This window comes from Falco biarmicus, chromosome 13 (assembly GCF_023638135.1).
Source record: "Falco biarmicus isolate bFalBia1 chromosome 13, bFalBia1.pri, whole genome shotgun sequence".
Taxonomy (NCBI): Eukaryota; Metazoa; Chordata; class Aves; order Falconiformes; family Falconidae; genus Falco; species Falco biarmicus.
This window is the reverse complement of record NC_079300.1, coordinates 23,510,515-23,536,433: the sequence shown is the minus strand read 5'-3', so window position 1 is coordinate 23,536,433 and position 25,919 is coordinate 23,510,515. Positions and strand designations below refer to the sequence as shown.

At 40.2% G+C, this 25,919-nt stretch overlaps 1 protein-coding gene across 1 annotated transcript in view; it reads right to left on the bottom strand.

The window, feature by feature from the left end:
• Positions 1-5,704: 5,704 nt before the first annotated feature.
• LOC130158284 (vesicle-associated membrane protein 2-like) overlaps positions 5,705-25,919 on the bottom strand; it is a 47,821-nt gene continuing 27,606 nt past the window's right edge. The window contains exons 2-5 of the mRNA XM_056358893.1: positions 16,396-16,510; positions 12,622-12,780; positions 10,581-10,632; positions 5,705-8,407 (exon numbers count right to left, since the gene is read on the bottom strand). Of these exons, the coding sequence (XP_056214868.1) occupies positions 8,391-8,407; positions 10,581-10,632; positions 12,622-12,780; positions 16,396-16,510 (343 nt within the window). The 3' untranslated portion in view covers positions 5,705-8,390. The remainder of the gene's footprint in view (positions 8,408-10,580; positions 10,633-12,621; positions 12,781-16,395; positions 16,511-25,919) is intronic.

Sequence of the window (25,919 nt, the reverse complement as noted above, 5' to 3'; positions counted from 1 at the left end):
TTTCACATGCACAGAGGGGAGAGAATGCACTGATACCCTCAGCTTGATCAGATCTGGCTTACTCCAGTGTAAATAAGAAAGAAAGAAAAATTCTTGATGTCAAGGAAGCTCTTTGAAAAATGGGGGTTGCACATAATCCCACTAGCTCTTAATTTGACTCTAAGATCAGTGAATGAAAAAAATAAAGGCAAAACCATAAACTGCATGCATTTATGAAGATGCAATGCACTTTTATCAGCCTTGGTAGGGCAGAGAATATATCCAATGGCAAAATTCACTGTGGAATCACCAGCCTTGGTGATTTTCAAAATTCATCGAAACAAATGATGTGCAACCTGATCCAACATCAAAGGTGGCCCTGCTTTGTGCAGGAGATTGGGCTAGATAAACCCCAGGAGTTCTTTTCAACCTAATTTTTGTGTCATTCAAAGAAAAGGCTTTTCCTTTCTTGAATTAGAACACAGCACAGATTCCATATCGGGCCTGGATTTAGTAAGGACAAATGAGGAGGGTTTTGTTGTTCTACTCAGAAAATGGAAATTCTCTATATACTTAGGCACATGTTGAAGTCGCTTCCCGAACAGGGTGTGCTTTGCTCTTCACTCTGGGCTGGAGAGTGTGAAATACTTAACCATCTGTTCATTTTAAGTCTACAGTGCTGAACTGATTGGATAGCACCTCCAGAGGCTGGTCTTCTGTGTTAAGACGCAAGCATAAGTCATTAAGGAAAGTACTAACTACCTGGCTACAAACTCATTTCCTGCAATGACTAAAACAAGTTTATAATAAGAGTTCATATGTTGCCAGTAAGAGAACTTCTTATGCTGCAAAACAAACTAAAGGTTGCTCACAGTAGATACTGGCTATGTTTTATCTCTTTCATACTTGGAAATAGAACGTATCACCCAAATGGCAAATGAATGTCTATGTATATAATCACTTCTTTTGGAAAGGGGGAAGAAAAGAGAACAGGAATTGTCAAATAAAAATCTAACCTCTACAACAGTTGGTGTTTCCCCCTCAAAATGTATTTTTGCAACAAAGGATGTTTTTAAGCCCCGCTCTTAAGTAGGAGGTACTAATTTCTAATCTTTCAGTGCTGCTGATATACATAATGTGACTAATATTTTACCACGTATGTGGTTGGGGGAGGGAAGACTTTTCATTTCCATGACAAAGTAATGATATTTTTCATGACAAGTGGTGGGCTATCAGTAACATTTTATTGTGCAGACCTGTGTGTCTTAGCTACAATAGCATTTTATTTTATTTCCAATCTGGGGAAAAAGCAAATGGAACATAGATTGAACTTAGCATTTCTAATGAGAAAAAAACATTCTTTCATCAATAAATAGGCTTTGGAAGCTAATTATTCAACTATTTGTATAGCTGCTAATCACTTAAATAATAGATAAATAATACTTTAATAAGGAATGGTTAAACTGTATACCCATGGCCCTTACTATATATTTCTACTGCTATTCAGAATCTTTTTTCCATTTAAGTTTCATGAAAGGCTGAACTTTCATTATTTAGTACACTGTATCTTGCTGGCTGCACGGTAGCCACGCTGACCACTGAATTTCAGGTTCAGCCAACACTAGTATGACTAATGGAGAAATTGTTGCAAACGGTCAGGTCAAACTGTAAGTATTAATAGCTGAACTTCTGAAATTAGTTATGCATTGTGCATCTATGAATTTATAGCTCCATTACATGCACTATCTCAAACGCTGATGTTACAGAGAAAACAGCAGCAGCTGCCATTATTTACTCTTATTTAAAATAGACCCTTTAAACAGCTTATCAGGGGGAGAAACTAATTTTAAAGAATAGACTAAAATACTGAGACCTCAATTCTTTTAAACTATTTTCATTATAAAAGCTCAGACCACCACCGTGTGTTCACATATACACGACAGGAATGTAATGGATTTTCCATCCTCTCCTTAGACCATTCAGATATGAGATACTTAGATGCTAGAGTGGAACAAGGGTAAGTGAAACAATGATGCTGCGTCAAGATTTTGTTACTGAGACCAAAATGCTATACAAGAAAGCCAGCATTTGGCATATATCTTTACTGCAGCAAGCATGCTGGAGCCCGTATTTGACTTGAAGTCCTCGACCACTTCTGCAGCTGACAACAGCAGAATGTCTTTGGATGGTATACCCCAAATGGTGCACTCCGCAAAAAATACTAGCTCATCCTTCCTGCATCTCTCTCCTGTGTTTCCAAGAGAAAAGTGAAAGGAAGTAAATTCAGCTGTTTGTCATAGTTCATTTTAAGTAGTAGTCCATATGCACTTCAATACACTAGCACTGCTTAGTTTTAATGTACGAAAAGTGCTCTTAGGTATAGACACTTATAAAAATTAGTTTACTGGATGTTGGCTACATTTCACATAAACTGTTTCCCAATTTACTATCTTGTCATTATCACGCTTATCCTTATTTGTCACATCCTCTCTTTTCCATCAAATTTGATGAAACATCTTTTACAAGAAATGCTAAATACTTTAAAAGTCCAGTGTTGCAGCTGAAGTAGTGTAGCAAAAATGCTGTTGTCTAGCAGTCAAGGAGCCTTCTTTTGTATTACATCATTTTGAAACAACTGAAGATCCAGGAGCTATATCCTGCCTCCAGTGTTCTCGTCCCATCGGTGGAGGCTGGTTTGTGGACAGCAGGGCATTACGGGGAGGAGATTCAGCTCCACTCAGGCCTGCCTCAGCTCTGATTGGGGTTAACAAGAACCATACGGCAGAAGGCAGGGGTCAGCTCAGAGGGCAGCAGAACAACCCTAGCCCCAATATGCTATGTTCCAAATACACTACGCTCCAAAACAAAAAGGCTTTCTAAGAGAATGAAGAGAGACTTCAAGAATAATGGAGAAGCCAGACACTGTGAGAAGAACTGAAGAATGGAGAAGCTTTTTTCATAAATACCTTTGTTGTTCTCGATGATATTTTCTCTTTGAGAACAAGTACTTTGCCCTTTTAAACTTATAGTGCATGGTTTCTTTGGTTGAATAGAGTGTTATGTATGAACCACGAGGCTGTATTCATGTTTTAAACCAGTACAGGTTATGATTTTTGCTTTGGAGAGTTAGTAGATGTGATACAGTCATGACAGAATGAGGTTACTGCAGAAATGACTCATTGTTGAATAATCAAGTGTTTACTCCACCAAAACTGCATGTAACCGGACTGCCACAGTTTTTCTGCTTTATTGTAAGATGTAGCTTTTAAATGTCAGTGCATCAGGAAGAAAGGTAAACTCCTTGGATGGCTCAAATCTCTTTTTACGCATGTGTTTAAAGGCAGACGGTCTTAACGGAAAAAAAAGGCTACTGAGCACATCATTGGAGACATACATTAATGAAATAAGGAAGAGAAAGTAGTTGAAGAGGAAAACAAAATCCTTTCTTGAAGCAGAATACAGAAGTGTTTCTAAAGGAGACCAGATGGAGAAAGAAAAATTGATGTGAGGTTCTGGTTTGATTGTTTCATACATTCCAATCTAGTATCTCTCCTGAAATTAATATCACCCTCAGAGAAATCTTCAGCCAATAATTTCTCTAGATACAATTCATTTTTTTCAAACTACATTCTTCAGCCTTTTCAGTTTTGCTTTTAAAGAAGGTGATTTGAGGGTGATTGTGCTTTCTCTTGCATGAAGAAACACATGCTTACATGCTTAAATGTATCTTGTCTAACAAGAGGAACATAAATTGGGTGAGAGGAAGAACTGGCTGGAAGAGCATCTCAGTCTTCTGACTACACAGCAAGCCCAAAGGTTATGATCTGTTACGGGTCTACAGTTCAGGTCAGGACACAAATCAAGACCAAAGAGACTTTGGTCTCTTCGAGGTCTTTCTCCAATACTTACTGTGTATATTGGGAGCAAGCCCAGTGCCTTACATGGCTACTGGTTTAGCCCTCTTCCCTGTTTAAAGGGCAGGAGAAGCAGGGTTGTGATCTAAATCCTGGATCACACCCAAGCACTCTCTAGTTTTCTTGCAAAGGTCTAGAGCGACGAGTGCGATCAAGGCGATGTCATTAAAAAATGGTAGATTATACATACTCCCACTGGGTGGATAACCTCCCACGGAATAGAGAAAAATTCGCTCTGTAAAAGCATGAAAAAGAACTGAGTAACATCTGAGCTTTTAAAAGTTCCTTAAGTCATATTCTTCCATGGTAGTTGCACTTCTGAGAAAGTTTTACAGGTATGCTTTAACTCAGATGTTAAGTCATGAATTTGCTTTTAAGGGCTAAAGCCTATTGTGCTCAGAAAAGAAGTAGCTCAGCTGTTCATAAAGTTGAAGGTATGTGAAGCCCTGTCGGAGGAGCAGTGACAGAAATGAGACACAGAAACAGAAGAATTTCAAAAGGTCTTGCTACCCAGACAAAAACATAGCAGATTGTGGCTATTTAATTAATTCCTTGCACAGTTAATACTGTCCTGTTCTTCCATCATTGTCTGTGTTTAAGTCACTTATTGCAGATCACTATTTTAAAAGAAAAAAGCCAAGTAATTTACTTGCCTGAACTGTTCCTGGGGCTAACCTCCTGCAGGTTCCAATAGAATTACAGTGCCAGCTTTAAAATCAAACTAACTACATTTCTAAATCACTTCTAGTCTTACAGAGCCTAGGTTATATTCAGAATCTCTATCAGATTCTCCCCTCCTCCTTCTAATAATATTGGATTATGTTGGACTATGTTGGATTGACTGTGCTGTTACATAATATTGTCAAGTGAAAATCAGGTCGAGTGCCCCATTTGGACTTCCATGCTACTTGCTCCTGCCAAGTTCTGTGTACCAATGTGTTTAGGTTTCAAGCCACATTTATATTATTGCAAAAATTAGAGGGAAGGATTTGTAGTGCCTAAGCAGGACCTTACCAGCCTGTAGATAGTGGCTGCGAATAATATTTCCTCAGCCTCAGAAGCTGACGTGCACTCATTGGCAAGCCAAACAGCAGCCGTGGTATGAGCACAGACCAGCTCCTAACAATCCCATTTCAGCGATGCTGTTCCTGAATGGCATGCCATGCTAGCATCCCAGCTGCACAGCTGGAGCCCAGAAAGCAGAAAAAGAGTAAGCGCTTCTTACAAGGATAGAATATGCAAGCCTCAAACAATGTCTAACTCTAGCTAAAGATACTGAAATCTCTTCTTCCATTCTGTCCCCAGGATATCAGTCAGAAAGCAATCAGCCTTGCAGTTCCCCAAGGGTTTGCTGGACCTGCAGCCCTTCTGTGCCTTTTCAGCAGCCCCAGGTAAAAGCCTAGGCAGTAGCTAGTGATGAAGAGTAGTAGTTGAAATCCTACCCAGTAACTGAATCTTTAAACATTGCTAAATAAACAAGAATGAGTTAACCTTTTCATGGGAAATGTACTATTACAAGTAGACAGTTGTAACTACATGGACATTTTAAACGTAGAGGCAGTGAATGGAAAACAATCGATCTTGGCTTCAACACAAATAAGATCTCCAACTGTGTTTATATAGATCATCCTCAGTCTACCTATATGTGATGATGTTGCACAATCGATGATCCTGCACAGTCCTGTATTACCATGTGCTCCTTGCAGAAGAATTAACCTTCTGCAGGAGCAGTTCAACTCTGGGTCTGTGCATCAGGGAAGGACATATTTGTTCATGCTTCCCCAGCTGAATTAAAAATGTTACATGGCTTATCTTGCCAATTGCAACCAACCAGCACAGCACAACTAGCAAACACTGAGCATTCACAAACACACTCTATGCAAACAACTTCAGAGTTAAACACATTAATTTAGCATATTTCATTACACAGGGAGGAAACTGCCTCTTCACAAACATTTGGCTACCCACTAGAGGCTAGGTTTCTTGACTAAACTCTTCCTTGCAAATTCTCACTATTATTTTAGCAGTATTCCCCACTAGTTACTGTTTTGAGAGAGAATGAGTACGCTTCCACAACCAGCAGTTTCTCTTCTCCACTCTCCCCTAAAGCTCCCAACTTTATTAACTTGCTTGAGATATGTTAGCTAGGAGGATGTAAGCTTTGCATCTTTACAGCAGTTTCATCTGGAAGCTTTGCATCTTTGTAGCTCAAGGACTCAAACTCTGCTGTGTGTTTGCAGTTGTTCAAAGTGAAGTAGTCAGTTCAGACTCCCATAGCAGAAGGCACTATCTACACTGTAGATCTGTTCTAGATCTGATCTGTATCAGCGTATAACCTTACTGACTGTACCATCTCCAGTGAAAGCTGTCTTCGTTTCCTGAGTCCTTTCAGCATTCCTGCAGAAAAGCCCTGCGAGGATCAAGCCACGCTCAACACGGGTATGGGTGGCAGGGTCTCACTCTTAGGAGATAATTCTTTCATGTCAGCTAGCCAGATATCTTAGCAGTTTAAAAAGGGTCCTGAAGTTGGATGGCTCATTCCTCTTCCAGCATAGGCTCAGTTATACAGAGCATTCGGTTGTGGCACCTCATGGAGTCGGGCCCATTATGACAGCAGAGTTTTGTGTCTGGCCCGTGAGGATTTAAGAACTGTTTATGTACCCACTCAGCTGAAGGACTGAAGTGAACAGGGCATAACGGGGAGTTCAGTAGCACATTAGTAACTTTGAAAGATAAGTTCATTAAGACTGTGGCCACTTACTACTTAATGATAATGAAACAGTACATGTGAATATAAAGAAATAAATAGGGGGGGAAATGCAAGTGGAACCTTTCAAATGATCATTGCTTATTGTCTCTGCAAAATTCTACTTAAACACAATTTATATATACATCCATTGCAACAAACTGGTCTGGGTCTCTGTTTTTTTCATCTAAAACCGTATCAAGAGAGATGCTCCACAGTGGGAATATTTACACTACTATTATCACCATTTCCATGCCCTAATGAAATTGCAAACAAAAAAAAAAATGTGTTTTTTTTTTTAATTCTGTGAATTCTTCTTAGAAATTCTGAAGGAGTTATACTACAAAGACACTTTCAGAATTTCCTGACTCAAAATTTGATAATTCATTTTTAGATTGGTTAACTATGATTAAACTATTCAATGTTTAAATAAGAAAAACCAAGGAATTTAACATTTGGGAGAAACCATACAACAACAGCGTACAAGAACTTTCTCTCAAACCACAATACATAAATTCTCTTAATTACATCAAATGTTAAACTAGTTGAGTATGAAAAATATCTCAGCTGAACACTTTACAAAGACTACACTATAGTTTATGAACTATACACACGCACATACACAACTTAAATTTTTTAAAAGCATTTTAATGCCACCACTTTGGAACAGTGTTTCTCTGCCTTCCTCTACTCCAGGAAAGCTTTGCTAGGCACCCTTCCCCTTCTCAGCCTCTCTCCACTGTTCCCTCTATTTACCCATACCTGCTTCTTCCTATTTTTAAACGATCCTCACAGTGGGGACCATTTCTGCAAAATGATGCAGAAGTAGCTTCCTACAATTGTGTTGGGAAGCCACAGACATCATCAAAGTTGTTCATGTGCTTTAAGTTAGGGCCATAAGTATTGGGGATTGGCATTCAAGAGAGATCCATGAAATCTGACAAACAGGCGTTGAGTTTTAGCAAGAGTCTGTATCTTGGTTACTTATGATGCTTGTATTACCATTTTTGCATTTCACTTGGCTTTTTCAAGATTGTGCTAGCTAATGCTTTTTTGGTTGTCATACAGTTTCTTTCAGGCTTTCATACCGCGCCATCCTGGTTGTACAGAACACCTCATAAGGAAAAAATTAAATCCATAAAGAATTATAATCCAGCCCTATTTATTTTCTGCAGGCAATGTTTTTAGACTCAGATACTACAACTAATCTCAAAAAATCTGTGTTTTGTTGGCTAAGTTGAATTAAGATGTATTACATGAATACTTGTAGGTACCGCTTTCTTCGATGGGAGTAGCAGCTACTACCTCAAAAAGTTAGATCTGATAGTGGATTTGCCATCTAACTTTAGGTGCTCAGATTGAGAATTTTGGCCCTAATGTTTGCTGCAACCTTAGGTTTGGGTCCAATCCACCTGACAGTGTCCCTTTAAGCAGGAGTTTCCCCATAACTGCGTTCTCTGATTCTCAGATGTTTAGGATACTTTTCATATACTACAGTTTCTGAAGGTCAGTGCGTACATATTTTAAGACACAGTGATAAGACAGTGTATGGAACTACTTGGCAGTATTTAGCTGGTACAGTTTCTTGTGGAAACAACAGAATTCCAAAACACACCACACTGAATGCTTATGGATTATTACAAGCAAAAATCCCAAAACACTGGGAATTAAAAAGCGGAGTTCAACAAAGGAACACTGATATTGTTGGTTGATATGAACAAAGTTGTGCCAAGTCTTCCTTCTTTGCTTTTTCAAGTGGAGAAATAAACTGGGAAAGGAAGCAGAAGGTGGAGGGGAGAAAAAAAAATACATAAACCAACAGTTATTACAGAGTTACCATTGCATTTTTATCTCACAGAAGCATGTGCTGTCAGAGAATGGCAAACACCTTTCACACATCTTTGCTGAAAGAGTGTGACATGTCTTGCACAAGGTATGCCTTCCTAGCTGGAATGGTGATGCTCCTCCTGTGTCAAAAGGAGTTTGGAGGGGGAAACCGGAGTGGAAAACAGGGGAGACTGCAGCTCAAAAGATGGAAAGGGCAAGGGCTGATAGTGGTGTTAGCCACTATCCCCAGCTCCAGCAATACCTGCAGTCCTACATGTTTTAACTCTTCCTTCAGCAGGAAGCCAGCCTGCTTTTCCAGGGCCCCACTAGCAGGATGATAGCCTGGCATGGGCCATTTCAGCACCCATAGCAGCTTGTTGCTGTAGGGAACAACCCAATTTATCTGCATCTGTAGCCAGCCCTGCATAGAGGGTACGACCTTGTTCCCATTCAAATCAGCAACTGGAGAAGCCATGCAGGCCTTGTCTGTGACAGCACGTGGACGCTTGATGTCAACAGAATTTATACATATACTTCAGAGCTACTGTAAATAAATATATCCTCGAGTTCAATACACAAGGTCCTTCCTGAAGCTGCAACCTTTAGGTAGTGTTACAGAAGGATCAAATAGACTGAAAAAATAATATAAGATCCAGACACATTTAAATCTCACTAAATTTGCACTAGATCTCACTGTGGTGAGCCATGACCTCGGTTTGATGATGTGACACTCAGTTTGTGGTTAAATACCCTAAACCCAACCTGAGCCATGTCAAACCTGCTATGTTTTTTTCTAAACTTACCAGTACAGGCTCTCAGCATTTAAAACCAGGAGGGAAACAGTGTTTCATTGTTTTGAATATATTATATAATATATACAATTTCAGAATTAACTTCTAAGGAGAAATTATAAGCTATCTTGTCTGCTTTTTTACTTTCATGTTAAGATACACATAATGCTCAATGATGCATATATACACAGCAATCAGTTCAATGGCTGCACATCTGTCTTCCCAGGCTGCAGAACAAAGGCCCATCTTTCCCTTGAAGCCAGTTAATATAGTTAATTAATATCTAGCCATTTCCCACTCTTGCCGTATCAGTGTTACGAAACCCTAGAATTATTCTGGGTCACTCTGGTGCCAGCATTCATAAGACTAATAAACTGCCGCATGTATATCTCAATCCATTTAGTCATGTTTACAGGTGATTCTGTAAGCCTTCTTTACAGAAGCAACAGAGGAAAATGGAAACATGCCAAATGCAAGGCATGTAATTTGAGAGCTGGGAATTAATTCACATCTACTGTCTAGCCTCCTGGTGAATCTCTTCTGGGTTACTAGCGGGATTGTCTAACTCAAGAAATCTCCCTTTCAGCAGTTAATGCCATGTTACAGTTATGTCACATAATGGCTGTTGTTAACACAGAGGTTACATAAATAAAATGTTCAGTTCCTGTCATTACAAGATCCCTGGCTCCCAACCAGCAGGACTGCTATTATTCATTCATATGCTGTCTTTTCTGTAAGAAACGTTTGGAATGAGATGATCTTTTGAGACAAGAATCAGTAAGACTTTGGGCCATCTTTTAACAATTTTTAGGGATTCAGGATGCAAAGGGATTTTCAGAAGCACCATCTCAAATTCCAGCTGATTTGGTGGGAAGAGGGCATCTACATGCTTTTAAAAAATTAACTGGATGTCCATTTGCATGTGGGCCTTCACCCTCTTTTTATAGGCATAAGGTAATGCAGGCATTGCTGTTCTCACTAGAAAACACCAGGACTGTGGCACTGGTTGCAATGAAAGGAAGATATATTAGACTGCACAAAAATTTATATAAATATGAAAAGGGAGAATTCTTTAATCCTAGGGAAAGTTATGTAATGTGCTAATGTGAAATACATTAAATGTCAACAAATCTACCTATAGAAGTGTCAAGAGAGTTTGCAGTAATTCTCACTATAACAGCATGACACTAGAAGGGGAATTTCACAAATTAATCAGTTGAAATATTTTACAGCCTTTTTTTTTTTTGTTTTTCTAATATATCAGCACTTTATAAGTCACAGAGCTATTGAGATCAGAAACAAAAGAAAAAAATAATTACTCACTTATAATTATAATGAGAATGACTGCGCATACTACACCAAGGATGATCATCATCTATAAAAAGAAAGTTATGAGAAAAAAAAAAGAGAAAGTCAGGTTTTCACATGAAAGACATTAACCCCTCTTTTTTTTGCTTTTACTTAGTGCACTTTAGTCCTTGCAAAGACTCACTGAACAGACATGTTAAGGCCCCAGATTTAGTGTCAGTTTTAGGAACGGCTGACAACCTGCAATGGGCTTGTCAAACCTCTTGTCAAAGCCAGCAAGTTCTTGCCCATCAGCTAAGATGGCCTCACCCATTTCCAGCAAAGAAAAAGTAAACTTCCAAAGTAAAACAACTCCAGAGGTGATTGAAGTGGCTGGATTCACACATGGCCATGTACCACTTTATACTGGAGTGACTTAATCACTTTTCACCACGTTCCCATAGTAAGGGAAGAGGCAGCTGGGGATGTCTAATGCCTAGCAGCTACTTGTGCTGGCTTTGTGAACCTGTGCTGTTGAGAGAGCTACGTAGCCCATGCTAGCCAGCACGGTTTCTAACATGTTAGCCTGGAAATAGCTCATTGCAAAGCTGAAGTCTGTTCCCACAGGAACAGATACATCAGAGCCAGCTGTGCACAGTCCATACCAGTATGGAGTTGTGTGGGGTAGAGGCCCCCACATGAGACCTGCTGAATGCTAATGAGGCCACCAGAGATGTTGCAGTCCAATTCCTATCACTACCCCAGTGAGAATGGAAAGACTGAAAAACAACAAACGTGGACACGTCATTCCTCCCAACATATGTTGGAGGACAGAGCCAGCCACGGGCTTGCAGGAGATATATTTATTTTTCCCCCTCCTTCCATGGTTTGGGAGCCAGAGGAAGAACAGGGCAATTCTGTTTGCCAGGGTAAAGCAGGAAGGGACAATGAGGAAAGGAAAATGAGAGTAGGTCTGAAAGTCTAATGTTGTGTAGGTTGCTATGGTACCTGCAGTCAGCGTGCATGAACCGAACTCAAAATTTGTGTCTGTAGCTCCCAAAAGCCCTGCTTCCTGCGCTGTCAGGCAAAGCAACCGGGCAACAGCTAGAAGAGGCACAGAGGAACTGCTCGGTTGAGATTCTAACCTACATCCACTTATTTCTGGAGTGTTTGTATATGTAGTTTACCCAGAATATTTTTGCCTTGCTTTACATTTCATGGCACTGCAAACTGAAGAGGCAAAGCAGGCAACAAACTGGTGAGGGATATATGTGGGATTCTCCTTTGGGAGCAGGTGGTTTTATTTGGGTGGACATGAATGGGCAACAGCAAAGATGGTATTGAAGAGAAATGGAAATGGAGCTGAACTTTTAGTACAGTGTTCATGGTGGTGGTGCACAAGTAGAAAGAAGCAAGGATATGTGGTCTTTTATGCATGAGAGGAGATGAAGTTTCTGGGTCCAGAAAAGACAATCTTGGAGGAGGTCTGAAAAAGCAAAGGAGAGCAAGGTTCCATCTGCTTGTGGAGAAGAATAAGACTGAAGACAGAAGAGGAGAAAGCTGGTGGATTGAAGTCCTCCTCTATCCTAATCTGCCCCTCTTTAAAAGCTACCATAACTTCCTCACTTCTCACAGTGGTCTGTGAAACCAAGATTTTTTTTTGGTAGCTTACCATCCTAAAGAAAGGTCCAGAGGCTGATGATCTCCCACAAGGAAAAAGCTTATTTTCTCCCACTACTAATATTCACTACACCTGTTCAGGTTTTGTGATTCACCCAGGGAACTGACATTAGTTAACACGGAATGCTATCCCAATCCTATCTGCAGGCACTGACTGAAGCATCAAAATTTGTATCTACGTTTTATGTAGTGCAGAAATTATCTAAAGAACAGATTCCGGTAAATATCATAGTTGCTTGACTTATTATCCTGGAACCTAGAGGGCAAGGCATCTCTTTCTCCCCTTGACAAGAAGATACCACTTGCAGATGCCATCCTGCAAGCAAAGTCCCATTAAATGCAAGTGAAAGTAATGTGTGCCATGAAGCGATTCTTAACAAGAATTTATAACCCTTACCTTGCAATTTTTCCACCAGTATTTTCTTTTCAGTTTGGCTGCACTGGTTTCAAACTGTGAGGCACCTGCTTGCAATGCATCTGCCCGGTTGTCAAGCTCTGATAGCTTCTGGTCTCTTTCTAGCACCTTGTCCACGTTCATTCTCATGATGTCTACCACCTGCAGAGGTACAGCCTCACGTCAGATGACACACACAGGAAAGGTGAAGGCCACCCATACGTCCACACTCTGGAATATCACATATCATACTGGAACCAGCCATTTGCCATTTTGGTATGTGGTAGCAATTACCCGGCCAGTGCCTCAAAAACCCATGCCTATGGAAACAGACACAATAAGAACAAGATGAACATAGCTATACTGTGCTTAGATGCCCTTAAAGGGAAAAAGGGACATTATGAAATACCATAATTAGTTACATTAAAGCTTTTGATTTCTTCTAGCCTACAACTAGCTACTTACTATAGATACAAAAAAATGATGGAGACCAGTACCTCTATACTACAATTTGGTTGACATTCGTCCAGTCATCACTAAGACCAAGCCATTATTTTTCTTATACGTTTACTATAACTTCCTTACTTGAACTAGAGAAATTGGCTAGGTAAAGGCCATTCTAAAGGGAACTGCACGTATTTCCTGACCAAGGAATTTACTCATTCTGCAGATCTTTCTTGGACAAGATGACTTCCCAGCCATAGTTTAAAGTCCTGCTTGTAAGTGGAGGAGGAGAAAATTTTACCTGAGAAAGTGTAGCAGGGGGCTCATGCCACTCCATTGCACAGCCTCAGTGAAAAAGTGTTACACACGAGGTAAGGCCCATCTGTGCATATATTTTACACATTGCATTAGGCAAAAAATCCTCTTCTAGCAAGCCAGTAACTCTAAATAGAAATCCTGTTCAAATTCATCACTAATGTAAAAATTGAACAGTACACCAATCTCAGTAAAGTTGTGTCCACTTATACTAGCAGTGAATATGGTCTGTTACTTCTCATACTCTGTAATAAGGAAGTCCATGTTATTTGTATTTAATGTAATTTAACTACAGCCTGCAAAAAACCAGAGTTATTACAAACATACAGTATTTAAACACAGTGAGGTGAAACTGGTAATGAACGAATCTTTGAAAGGACTGGCATAAGGTTAAATCTGGCAGAAGGCTAAATAGTGTTCCAAAACTCAAAAGATTTGTTTTATTTGTTTACCAAACCTAAAACAAAATCAAATGTTTTGGCAACCCAAATTTTCTTGGTTGCTTTTCCAAACTAAAAACCTTCCAAGCATTTAAATTCATATTACATAAATAAATAAACCTTTTGTTTTAATTTTTCAGCTAGTATTTAGCTGAATTTTGTCTTGGTACAATGTTTCATAGTGAAAATTTGAAACTGTTTGAAAATGCTGAAACAAAATACTGCAACATTTCCTACCCATTCTCTCATTTTTTCCCCAGAACTATTTATTGAATTTAACCTGACTGCAGTCAACACTTGTCCTGATAAGACTGCATTTCTTTCAAAGAAATCAATGTTTGTCTAGACTAAACCCAGAATCTGGGCCTTAGGAAATAAGCTCTAGCGTGCCTAGAGAAGTCAGAGGGGAAAACCCAACATGGATATAGCTGAAATACTACATCAGCATTGACATAGTATTAAAAATATAAATATTAAAATATTAAAAATAATATTGTATTGTATAGTAAAATACTAAGTGAAGTTGTTTTACTCAGACCAAAAATTGTCTCGGAAGCAAAGCGGTGATGGTGTGGCCGAGGTTCGGGTTTGAGTGTGAAGTGCTGCGCAGAGCAGCGCTGGGAGCAGAGCGGCCAGGGGACCGCGGTGCTGTGCCGCGGTGTTTGGTGCCACCTACAGATTGCTTTCCCGCAAGACACGGAAGAAAAACAACCAAAGATCTAGTCGGAAGGACGAAGTAATGCTTGTGGGAAGGTCAAAGCAATGCTTAACAGATCAAATCCTTAGGTGCTAGAAACCACTTTCACCCAAGTGGCTTCACCGTGCTGAAAGACCAGTGGTGTTTTTCTCCCATGGCTATTCTCGTACTGTGATTTCCCTGGTAAACAAGGATCCGCTGACCATGTGCTATCCTCTCAAACCCATACCAACCTCAGCCTCCCCCTCAAACAGGAGGTGAAAAAAACTTAGATCCTGATTATCACCCACATAAATCTTAAATCCAAGAGCTACTGGCTTTCCCCTCATACTGGTAAGGGTTTCTGCAAAAATTACACCATCATGCTTCACAGAATGATAAACTTGCATAGGCTTGATGAAAAGTCTCAGAATACAGAGTATCTTAAACATAAAGTGGGGGTTCACTAGCCTCACTGGAGCCATCTCCATTGATCTGCTCAAAGAGCCCTATGTATCTGACCTGCATTGCTCGTTTTAGACAATAACTAGCAATTATTTTTCATCTTCTAGGGAGAATTACTTTTGCTGTAGCTCACATAAACAATTACAGCACCATCATGATGTAATATGTTCAGGACAATAAGTTTATTTCATTGTTCTGACCCAAGATAAAAGCTGAAATGTAATATTCCTTTCCCCACTGCAAGAGACACTCCACTAATGTCAATGAAGTTAGTGTGATGTGAAAATCAGCGGTAATGAGAGAACTCAGCCTAGAAATTTCTGCAGACATTTCTGCAGCCAGAGGATGTTCTTGTGATCAGCTCCAAGCATCAGCAATGGGGAGGCCAGAAAGACTCATTTCAGATCTTCAGCAAAGAAAAAGTTCTCAAAAAGACAAATCTCGATTTGACAGGTGTATTTAATTCATCTTAAAAAAATGCATTTGAGTTTGATTTTGTGAGGTCTTCTCTATTATTTTTAAAGTATTCCTGGAGCTTTTGAAAAGAGCGGTCTTCATGCATGTAAATAGCTGTTTCCTATGTGTATTTTATTGAATTGGCATTAAAGAATCACACAAGCCTGGGCACTCCCTCAAGGACAGTAAGCAACTAGTTACTTAAGTCTTTGTAGGGGGTTAGCGAAACTATACATAAATACCCAGCACACAAATCTGCACAGCAGGTGTGCAAGGACGCTGCAGCTGCTACTGTACTGCCGGTGTGCTCAGGGACTACATCCATGAACAGTGGCATGCCCGCTTACTCCCATTATCGCAGCAGTTAGACGGACACTGGCATTACAGCTGAGGTGGCAGAGTAGTCTGTATGTTACAAGAATTTAAGAATCCAAGCTGGAACAAGACCAATGAAAGGAGTGTGGATTTATTGATGCTGCTGCTATGACGTCATGTGTGGGTGCCTTTCTTTGGGGATAAATTATAATGATAATCAATAGAGCTCTGGCTACTGAACACAGCCCTCAGCTGTGCAATTCTCATGGCTCGAATCTATCTATGAGAAGCCAATGGTCTGTCCCCGTGAAACAGCCTGCAAGATCAGTGTCTAACCTTTAGAAATGCAGAGAACATGTTAAAAGAGTTCGTTCCACTACGACATTTCCTCCTAACCTGACTGATTAGGATGAATTCCTGAACTGGCACTAATGCCCATGTTTATCCTGCAGAAGTGTTACTGATGTGAAGACATTCATACCCAGAATCTCTCTTGTACCATCTGCCACCTCATAAATGCTATCCTTTGGTAAGCCTTGTTTCCTAGATCCGCTACCTTCAGATGAGCAGGAGTTGCTGGATCACTTGGGAGCAAAAATACTAAAACAAAAGACCCAACACATCAACACTCTTGTGGTGAGCAACAAATCACTTGGAGCCACTTACTTCATCCACCTGGGCTTGTGTCTGCTGCAGCCGTTTGTTGCTTGACACATTGGTAGCAGGAGATGGCCCTGCAGCCCCAGCACTGGGGGGACCTTGGGTAGGAACTGGAGCAGACCTAGATCAAAACCAGAGAACATAAGAAGTGACTGAAACCATCCTTATTTGTTCACTACTTCCTTTCTGGAACAAGTCAAAAGTACCTGTCTCTTAAAAGGAGTTTTCCATTGTCTCAAAGTCCACATCTTCCATTCCTGAATCACAATCCTAGTGTCCCACTCCCTCCCATTCTGCAATTAGTTTTCATGCTGTTTTTTGATAGAACCATATTAACTCTTTCCCTCCCTTGCTGCCTTTTTAAACAGCAAGCAATTCCAGTTATCTACCCTAAATTAGGCCAATAGTAAAACTGATCAATCTCAGGCCTGACTAGCAGGGCAAAGTTTATGTCCTACTAAGGAAACAGACTGCTCTGGGTATTTTGTGGGGATGCTATAGGAGCCAGGGCTGTGACGCTACCTTCCTCTTGTGTGCTGAGTGACACACTCCCCGCTTCTCGGAGTTTGGCTGGAAGTTAACCGAGTAAAGATAAACAAAAGGAGAAGAGAAAGAAATAGAGGAGGATATGGGGGTGAGAACTGCACACAGCACAGGGTTTGTCATCTCAGGTATTCAGCAATGCTTAACCACCCCACTGATGGCCACCAAATGGCCGACCGGAGCAGCTGGCCAGGGTCAAACATCTGCTATAGACCCTGGATGAATATTTGCACCAATGCTGCGAACAGAGCCCTGATCTCCTGCACATTAGCTCTTCTCTTAAGCATCAACACTGGCTTTCCCCAGCTTGCTCTAAAACAAAAGACAAAACAAAAGTTTCTTAAAATCCAACAACAAATTCAGTCTGTCTCAGTGCACAAGCTTGCGCAAACAAGTCGCCCTGCTGGCCTGAACAGTATCCCTCAACCTTAGCCAGTCGTTCTTCACACCCATACTTTAACCTGTGAAACTTTACCTTTCCTTTCAAAGGACCCCTGTCACTTCTTCCTGCAGAGAAATAAACCCCTTCCTGAAGCTGCAGAGGAAATCCCTAAGCATGTAAACTGAAAAATATCACCAATCCTACTCATGCATTACCAATGCCTTCCCACAGTGACAGACTGAAAGAACACAGTGTTTCTCTGTGAATCACTCCCTTTTACATCCTGGGGTCTGATTAATACTGCTGGAATTATGGGCTCATTAATACATTGTCAAACCGCCTAGGGGCACTAAAGTGAATTCCCTGAAAGTACCTTAAGCTGCAAAATGCAGTCTGACAGTATTGCCTGTGGGCTGAGATCCCTACAGATAACACTGACCCTCACAGACTCCAGTGATGGAGCAGCTGGTCGCAGACCCGGAGCACTGCTCTATCTTACCCTTCTGTTTTGTTTTGTTTTTCAACTGTGGGTGAAATGTCATTATCAAATTTTAGTTAAAAGGAAAGAACTTGGGCAATACACAAATTGCTCATCCTTTGAGGACCTCACAGCCACTACTGATTACATAAAAGACCAGGTGATGCTGCCACCTGCAATGGAATTACTTCACTGAAGGGCCATGGGCTAGAATCCCAACAGGATTTATTCCGAGTTTACGCTGTTATCACAAAGGATATCACTCCAGACTCAAAGCAAAGCAAGATCTCCCTAGAGCATGAACGACTTCAGAAGGAGTTCCTGGTACAACAACTGAGCTAAAACTGAAATTGTAAAATTTCTTTGCAGTCAGGAAACACTCTTTTTCCCAGTCAACACGAACAGAATTTTTTCTGTGGAAACATTGTGTCACACTGTTCGCTACTACAAACCTCAACAGAGCTCCCCCACTTGAGCTATGTACTGTTAGCATCCCAGACCTACAGAAGGGAAGCAGGTGAGAAGTGTTTTTCCTGGCCACATGTTTTCGTTGGTAAGTATCGCTTCTAAGTGCAGCAGTATTCCTGGTCAAAGCTATGTGCTAACTCAGAAGGTCAGTGCTCTGCCATATACCTTTTCCGCCCAGTAATTTTCCTCTTTTTTTTTTTTGCACCTCCCAAACTGTCCTTAAAATGATCTGGCATAAAGTAGATACTTCCCAGTTTGTTCTCTTCAAGCATCCTTGCTGCCATCTAATTTGATTTCAACTGTGTTTCCTGGGGCTTCTCTGCTCCCTGCGTGAGGAGGGAATGGATGGGAAGAATGACTGTTTTTACAGCTGCCCTGACCATCCAGCAGGAGTTACAGTAACTACCAAAGAGAAATGGCAATCTTTATGGCAAGGTACAGCAAGCTTGTAATTAACACACCCATCTTAATTAATTAAATAAAATCTAATATAAAAGTAACCAGAGCTGGTTGCTGCCTGCAGTGCAGCGCTACTCTCTCAAAACCTTTTGTCTCTGCAGTTGCGCTTTCTTTACACAGCAACAGCAGCTGCCTTGCTGATGGCCTCATGGGTCAGAGCAATGAGCTGCCACAAGCAGAGCGCTCGCCAGAAGAGATGCAGCACCTGCTACAGAGGGGACCGCACAGGTTCCCAGAGAGGCTCTAGGAAGTCAGTCCTTAAGCACATGACTTTAATGCCACCAGCAGCTCTTGCAGGTTAACAAGGCACGAGCCCTTTCTTGTCATTAGGCAGCGTGTAATATCCAAAACCAGCGCTAAGATACCTGCATCACCTCTCCCCCTTCCAGCTTCCCAAGGCACTTCAGAACAGGACAGAGGGGTCTCCATGCTTCTGGCTCAGCCCTACCCCATGTCTGAGCTCTACAGAAAGCATCCTGGCTGGGCAGAAGGTAGTACCTCTGTGAGCTAATATGACTCCAGTGCCACAAGGCATCTGTTAAAGAGTTTGTCTTTGAACATAAGTTTTCTAGTAAAGAGAATTGAAGACCTACATCACTGGAAAGCACCAGTATTCTCTGGAACATCTTGGTGCAAAAATGCTAGAATGGAAGTCCAACTTACATTTACATAATTCTTCTATTATTGCCTCTGCACTACGTCATATCAGCTTACAATTTCTCAGAAGCATTATTCAAAGAAAGTCATGCAAAACATTAGCACTATATTAGAAAGGCCTTCTTTTGAAATACATGAAGCAACATAACTTTATAGTCCAATTTCTCACAGTCTGGCAAGATTTTGGTGACCTACGAAAGAATGCAAAATCAATATAAAAACTCCATCACTAGGCCTCTAGCCATCAGACTTGTGTACCCGTGCTTTTTTTGTTTGTTTTTGTTTTGTTAATAGGAAAAAGAAAAAAGTTACCACTGATGCTGAGAATCTTCACCCCTAAGAACAGGTCAAATTAATTTTGAAGGGGAACAAAGCTCCGTTATCGGTCGTGACAAAGGTTATAAAACCCTAGCAACTCTTCCTAAATAGCAGCCACGCTGCAGTATCAGAGCACTGGGGTACACTCTGGGAAAGTGATGAGTACACTTACTTCAGGACAACTGTACCACACCTTTAGAGTCTCAGTAGTTAGGCCATTCTTCATATAACATTGGTGACATCCTCACTCCCCACCATATCAGATTTTGTTTCAGTTAGCACATGAGCAATCTGGCTGATTGAAAGCAGGTGCTAGACCTGTGTATGTATGCAGCCACCTAGAAAGAAACATTTGGGGACTGTCCTAGTAATTTAGTAAAATGGTCTCAGCTGAGTCAGATGTCCTCAGTTGTTCTGGTTACTTGCTGAGCCTGAAACTGGTAGGTCAAAATCATGACTAAGAGATTTTTCATCTCAACTGGATTATTTTGGAAGCAATTTACCTAGCTCTGACAGTTAAAGGGAGCTGCAACTCTAATTAAGAGAGAATTAGAGAGATCCAGTGTTACTGTTTCCTTTGCAGCACTGGCTGAAAGAACATTAAGGATGACTGTGTATCTAATGTTTTGGGAAGCTGCCTGACACGTACTTCGTGTTAGTCAGGCTAGGGAAGGGAGATGCACATGTGAATACCAGGAGGATGCCAGGCCACCACCGCGACTTTGGTACAGTTTACATTAGGGCTTCAATAGCTGCTTTCAGCAGCTTGTTTTATCCATTCGAAGTGCTCTTTAAAGCCTCCAGCTACAGGACCTAATCCCTTCAAAGTCTTTATCCTGACAATACTGCAATAAGCTAAGGAAAAGCTATTATCCCAGCATATGGCTGGGCAACAGGTACAGAGAGATTAAGTGACTTGCTCAGTGGCACAGAAAGCCTGTGGCAAAGCAGCCCAGGCCTCTTCATTGTCAACCTTCTGCTCCCCTTTTCTTCAGCTACTGACTCCAAATCAAAGCTCACAACCTATTTCTAATAGCAGGAGTTATTTTCTAACCCTCAGACTTAAATAGCGAGAAACACACAGTTAAAGGTTACAGCATGAGGAAAGTGAGAATTACATCAGACAGCTTTAGCTGGTATCAGCTGGCAAAGCTCAGGGGAGGGGAAAGTGAAAGTGCATCAATGCAGCAGCAGATTTGACTAATGATCTCTATAAACAGTGAAATGAAGGAGGCAATTTTCTACAAATCCCAGTTTGATTCCTCCTTCCTCAAACCCTTTCCCTGTTGTTCTAACATAACATAAAATTGCACTGCCTCTCTTCCCCTTCATTCTTTTACTGTCCAGGTAAATATTTATGTAGTAAATATCTACCGTTGTAACCAAGCATGTACATTTAAGACACTGTTCTTTCATTTGGACCCTTACGCTACCTATTTGGGCTTCAATGCTTAAGTGAGGTTTGACAGTCTGTGGTTCCAAAGGCATTAGAAAAACCCCTACTATCACAAAATTTTATTTCATTATAGAATAAATTAGAACGCTTCCATACCTTTGTACTCTTGGGATTTAACTCTAAAACAATTATTAAAATTAGCTAAAAATGCAAACTCGTATACTACTTTGGTGACTATGGATGTCAGTGAAGATTCTGGACCTAACAGTATCTGTAGAAACAAACCACTTTCACATTATCCCTGGTGCTGAGAGTGTTCATCTCTCACAAATAAATGTGGATTTAGACGCATCTGAAAACTTTGAGGCAGAGAGGATCTCTAAGGAAATAAAGGAGCTTTATAGCACTGGGGGTTTGCTCTTAGTTTTGAACTTGCTTTGTTTATACCTATGCAGTAATAGCTAAAACAATGTTTCTACTGCTAATTTGCAAAGGGGGACTTTTACTGATAACACGTAGAGTCGTCTGCTTTCTGGAGGGATTTGCTAGGTCCCAGTTTCCTGTTAATTGGATTCTACCACATAGGATTTTATTTCTGTTAGAAAGTCAGTTTAGCTAAAGTAGCACAAAAGCTTTCTTAACAATCAGTCTAGCTATAGGCAGTTTGACACAGTCCTAACAAAATCCAGTCTAACTAAAGAGGCCAGGCTAAAACTGTGTGCTAGCCTGTTTACATGCTATTTCTCAAAGAAATTGATACCTTTGATATCTAAATTCCTTAAAGTTCTGGGCCTTCCAGACTTCTGTGTGCAAGTGTACAAACTTAGCAATAGTACAGGCCTAAACACAGTTGTGTGTGGACAATGATGTTTCTGTTTGGGAACATATAGATGTGTACATCTAGAAATCAAGAGACATTAGCCATCCATCCCAACACCTCCTACCCAAATTTTTGCTTTTCCCCATAGTGAAATGGGATAGTGTCAAACAGCAGATCCTGTTACTTTTTCAAAGCCACACACTAATTGTGTCAGGAGAGCTTCAGAGAAAAGATGACTTCCTTCCAATGTCCCCATAAAATTGAGTGGCCTTCAGAACTAGGTTCTCAGCCTTCTTACAAGTAGATAATTATATTCTCTGCCTGTAAAGCGAGAGGACCTCTTCAAAAGAAAACCCTGGCTAGAGAGCATGACCTACCCAGTTCTGAGACAGATGCACTCAGTAAGGTAATTTGCTTTTCAATTCAGTTGCCCACTAATTGTACGTATTTCAGATTTCTAGCTGATCTTCCCCTCTCCAGTTATTAACTAACCTATTATAAGTTAGTTAAGTTTTAACAAGATTATCCTTGGTTTCGTTCTACTAATGTCACTTTCATTGGGAAAAAAATTGGCTCCTCTATGACAGTAAAGAAAGTAATGATGATATAATAATTAGGGTGAAAAGATAATTAGGTTACTGACAAAAAGAGTATCACTGCTGGGCTAGTGGACATTTGCCTACTTGGGAGGAGTGGTTTTCAGACTATAGAAAGATGTTTTCGGTCTTCTGAGATTTCACTGAGGGAGCAGAATTAACTCCCAATAAGAGCAAACAGGCTTCCTTCAGTACCAGGGAACTATCACCGTTTTAACAGATCTTCTGCGCTGTGCTTTCCAGCATTCTATCCGAGCCCGCCAGTATTCAGTAAAAATGTGACTATTGCCAATTAAATGGCTACAGACTTTAATTTAGGCTCATTCCATTCTACTACTATCAATTTTAAAACGATTTCTCATGCCATTTGTAATAATTGGGTAGTAATGAGTAATAGTGAATTCGTGGTAGAAAAAATATAAAAGGAATTAGCATTTCAGATGTCTTAATTTTGTAAAGAAAGTTCTGCTTTGAACACATTTCTGTTCCCAAATGTGATTTTCATATACTACTAGCAATATTCTGCAAGGACTCACCCTTATTACAAAATATTTACTCTGATCATCAGCCAAAGAATAATACCCTACATTTAATGTCCTGGGAACACATTTAATTAAATATTCCCACCAGTTTATTATGGCTGCATTAACCATCTGGTGTGCTAAATATGCACACAGAGGAAAAATACAGGAACCTTAAGACATCATCTTTAATTTGATCATCGTTTTTTATGCTAGTAATGACTGACTGATTTATCTTCTCCATTATCTTCTATTCAAGCCAAATAAGTATTACTTACAAGGCCTAAAGCACCTGAATTCTAAATCAAGCCAATTAGTTCAGCCAAATTATTTTTGTGACAAACATAAGAATTTGCCAGAAAGAGTTGCATTATTTCTGTAATTTCTCTAAATTGTACTCTTCACAACAACCAGTTGCAGTGACTCAGGCAGGGTTTCTGTTAGTCAGAAAAGGAACACGAGGCAGGATTCCTTTTCTGAAATATCAGCACTACAGATCTTTTTAGGTCCTTCTTTCCCCTTGCTGTCATCTTTTGCAAAGGCTGCGGTGTAAGATCAAGTCAACACAACGCAGGGATATTGATTCCTGTGTTCACCACTGACCCCACTTTGCAGAGTACTCCATGGATTTGCTTGGAGGATGAAGGGTTAGATGACTCCGGGCGTTAGCGTACGCATTTTATATTCACAGATTAAGAACTCAGAACTACGCTCTAGAAGTCAATCGTCTAACATATGCTAGTGTTAAGTGATCACCTATCCAAAACGTACCTGCATGTACATACTCATTCTATTGTGTATTTAGATCCCAGTTGACCAGTCTCATCTCCACATTTAACTGGACAGAAGAAAGGTTTAACAAAAACATATGGAACTAACAAAGCAGACAACCAAGTAGACAGTTACCATTATAACCTTAACATACCTGATCCACTTAAAAAAGCTCAGTCTGCTACTTACATCACAGCTAGGAATTGTGTTGACCCAGACCACACTAACCAAATCTGAGCTCTAACACCATGTGATACGGGTTTTAATTTTTGCACCATAGCACTTGCCTCTCCAAAAGCAGCGGCAGTGATGAGGGTTCCTCATCTCTTCCCAGAGGAGCAAAGCAGCAAATTAGGTCACTCTGGGAACAACTGCAGGAGGGAAGGAAAACCCCCGTATTACTGAGCACCCAAGGGAGCTGGTTAGCTGGTGGGGCAGCCCACAGCACCTCGCTGCATGTGGAATCTCTGCTGCCCTGCTCATAGCAGCAGCGGACGTTGCCCCTAACAAACCTCTGCATTACACTAGCTACAGATCTGGGTAACTTCTGGGTTTTTGGGTTTTGGTTTTTTTTTTTTGCAACTACAGTGACAGCAAATCAATATACTTAAACACAGAGAACTGAAACACTTAAATAACTCTAAAGTAAATAATCTCCTTTTGAGGTCATTTCATCAGACTGATCAGTGACTTCAGCTAATTTTAGTCCCATGTTGGTGTTTTTTTTCTTAGAAAAGGGTTAATTCTTACTAGTTGCTGATTTGAAACTAACTGCAATCTTTCTACTAAATGAGGTTTATTTTAATTAGAGGATGAAAGTAAATACAAGCGTAAGCAATTATAAAATCTTTCTCTTCATGTTTATATTGACATTAACACTGTTGTGAAAAAAAGGGAAATGTAATTTATTGTTTTCTAATTTGTTTTTGTTTAAATTCTTAATTTGCATCAGGCTGGTTTTGGATAAAAATTACAGTTTAGTAAAAAAATGTTGTAAACCTGTCATGTGAAATAGTCGTGGCAGTTAATAACTAAAAAAATATCTTCAGTGCAATGTCTACACAGAAAAATACCAAACCACTGTATTGCACTTCAAGTCAGTTTTTAAAAGAAAGTATTATCTCTGCTTCCTAGGTAGTGTTGACTACCTTCTGTTGCTTCTTACAAAATTTCAGAATTAGCAGGTTTCAGGCTCTTACAGTAATTTCATTAACTGAGAGAATACAAGCTGCTGGGGTGTTTTGAGGGTTGTTTGGGGGGTTTTTTTGACATTTCTCAATCTATTAACTTTGAGTGTCCGGGTTACGATGTGGACTAACAGCAATCAAACTGGCACAAAGATCAGTTCTGTGATCTGATTTTGTCACAGAATGGTCACTATTTCAAGTTAGTTGAATACAGATTAAATCTAGCACTCAGCATGGGTTGCCAATTTCAAATAAATTCAAAGGGGTAGGTTAATGTACATACCATTACAAGAAAATACCAGAATTTCACTTTTAAAAAGTTCCTTATGCTCCATCAGTCCCGTATGTTTTTATCTTAATTAGCCTATTTGAGCTGATGTCATCTTCAAATCCAACCCTGACAGCTCTTGACGTTGCAAGGTGCATTGGTAGCAGCCTTTCTCCAGTTACTACAACTCTGTCTTACACATTTGGAAGTTACTTTACACATCTGGAAAAATAACACAAAGACTGACCATTACAGGAAGAGTTGCATTTTTCTCCCTAGAAAACTTAATTAAAGGAATTTAATTTATAAATAGGAGAGTGCTTTTACGGGGCATAAAAGTAAATAAATAAATAAAAACACACAAAAAAGAGATTCAGCAGAGAAATCAAATCCTGGATAACACAAAGCATTTATTTTTCCTATTCTAAGTTACTGACCTGAAATTAGGGAGAGAAAAAAAACAGTCGCCAACTGAAACAACACTGGATTAAAGCAGAAAGTCACCAAAGCACACCAGGCTGTGGGAGAGAGGAAGCCCAACAGAATAAAACTTCACGCAGTGCCTTAGTAAGATATGTTTGAAACAGCTCAAGAATAAATCAATACAGACACTGAAAATGCAGTCAGTATCATTGCTGTCATTTTCCTCTCCATATTGGAAGAAAA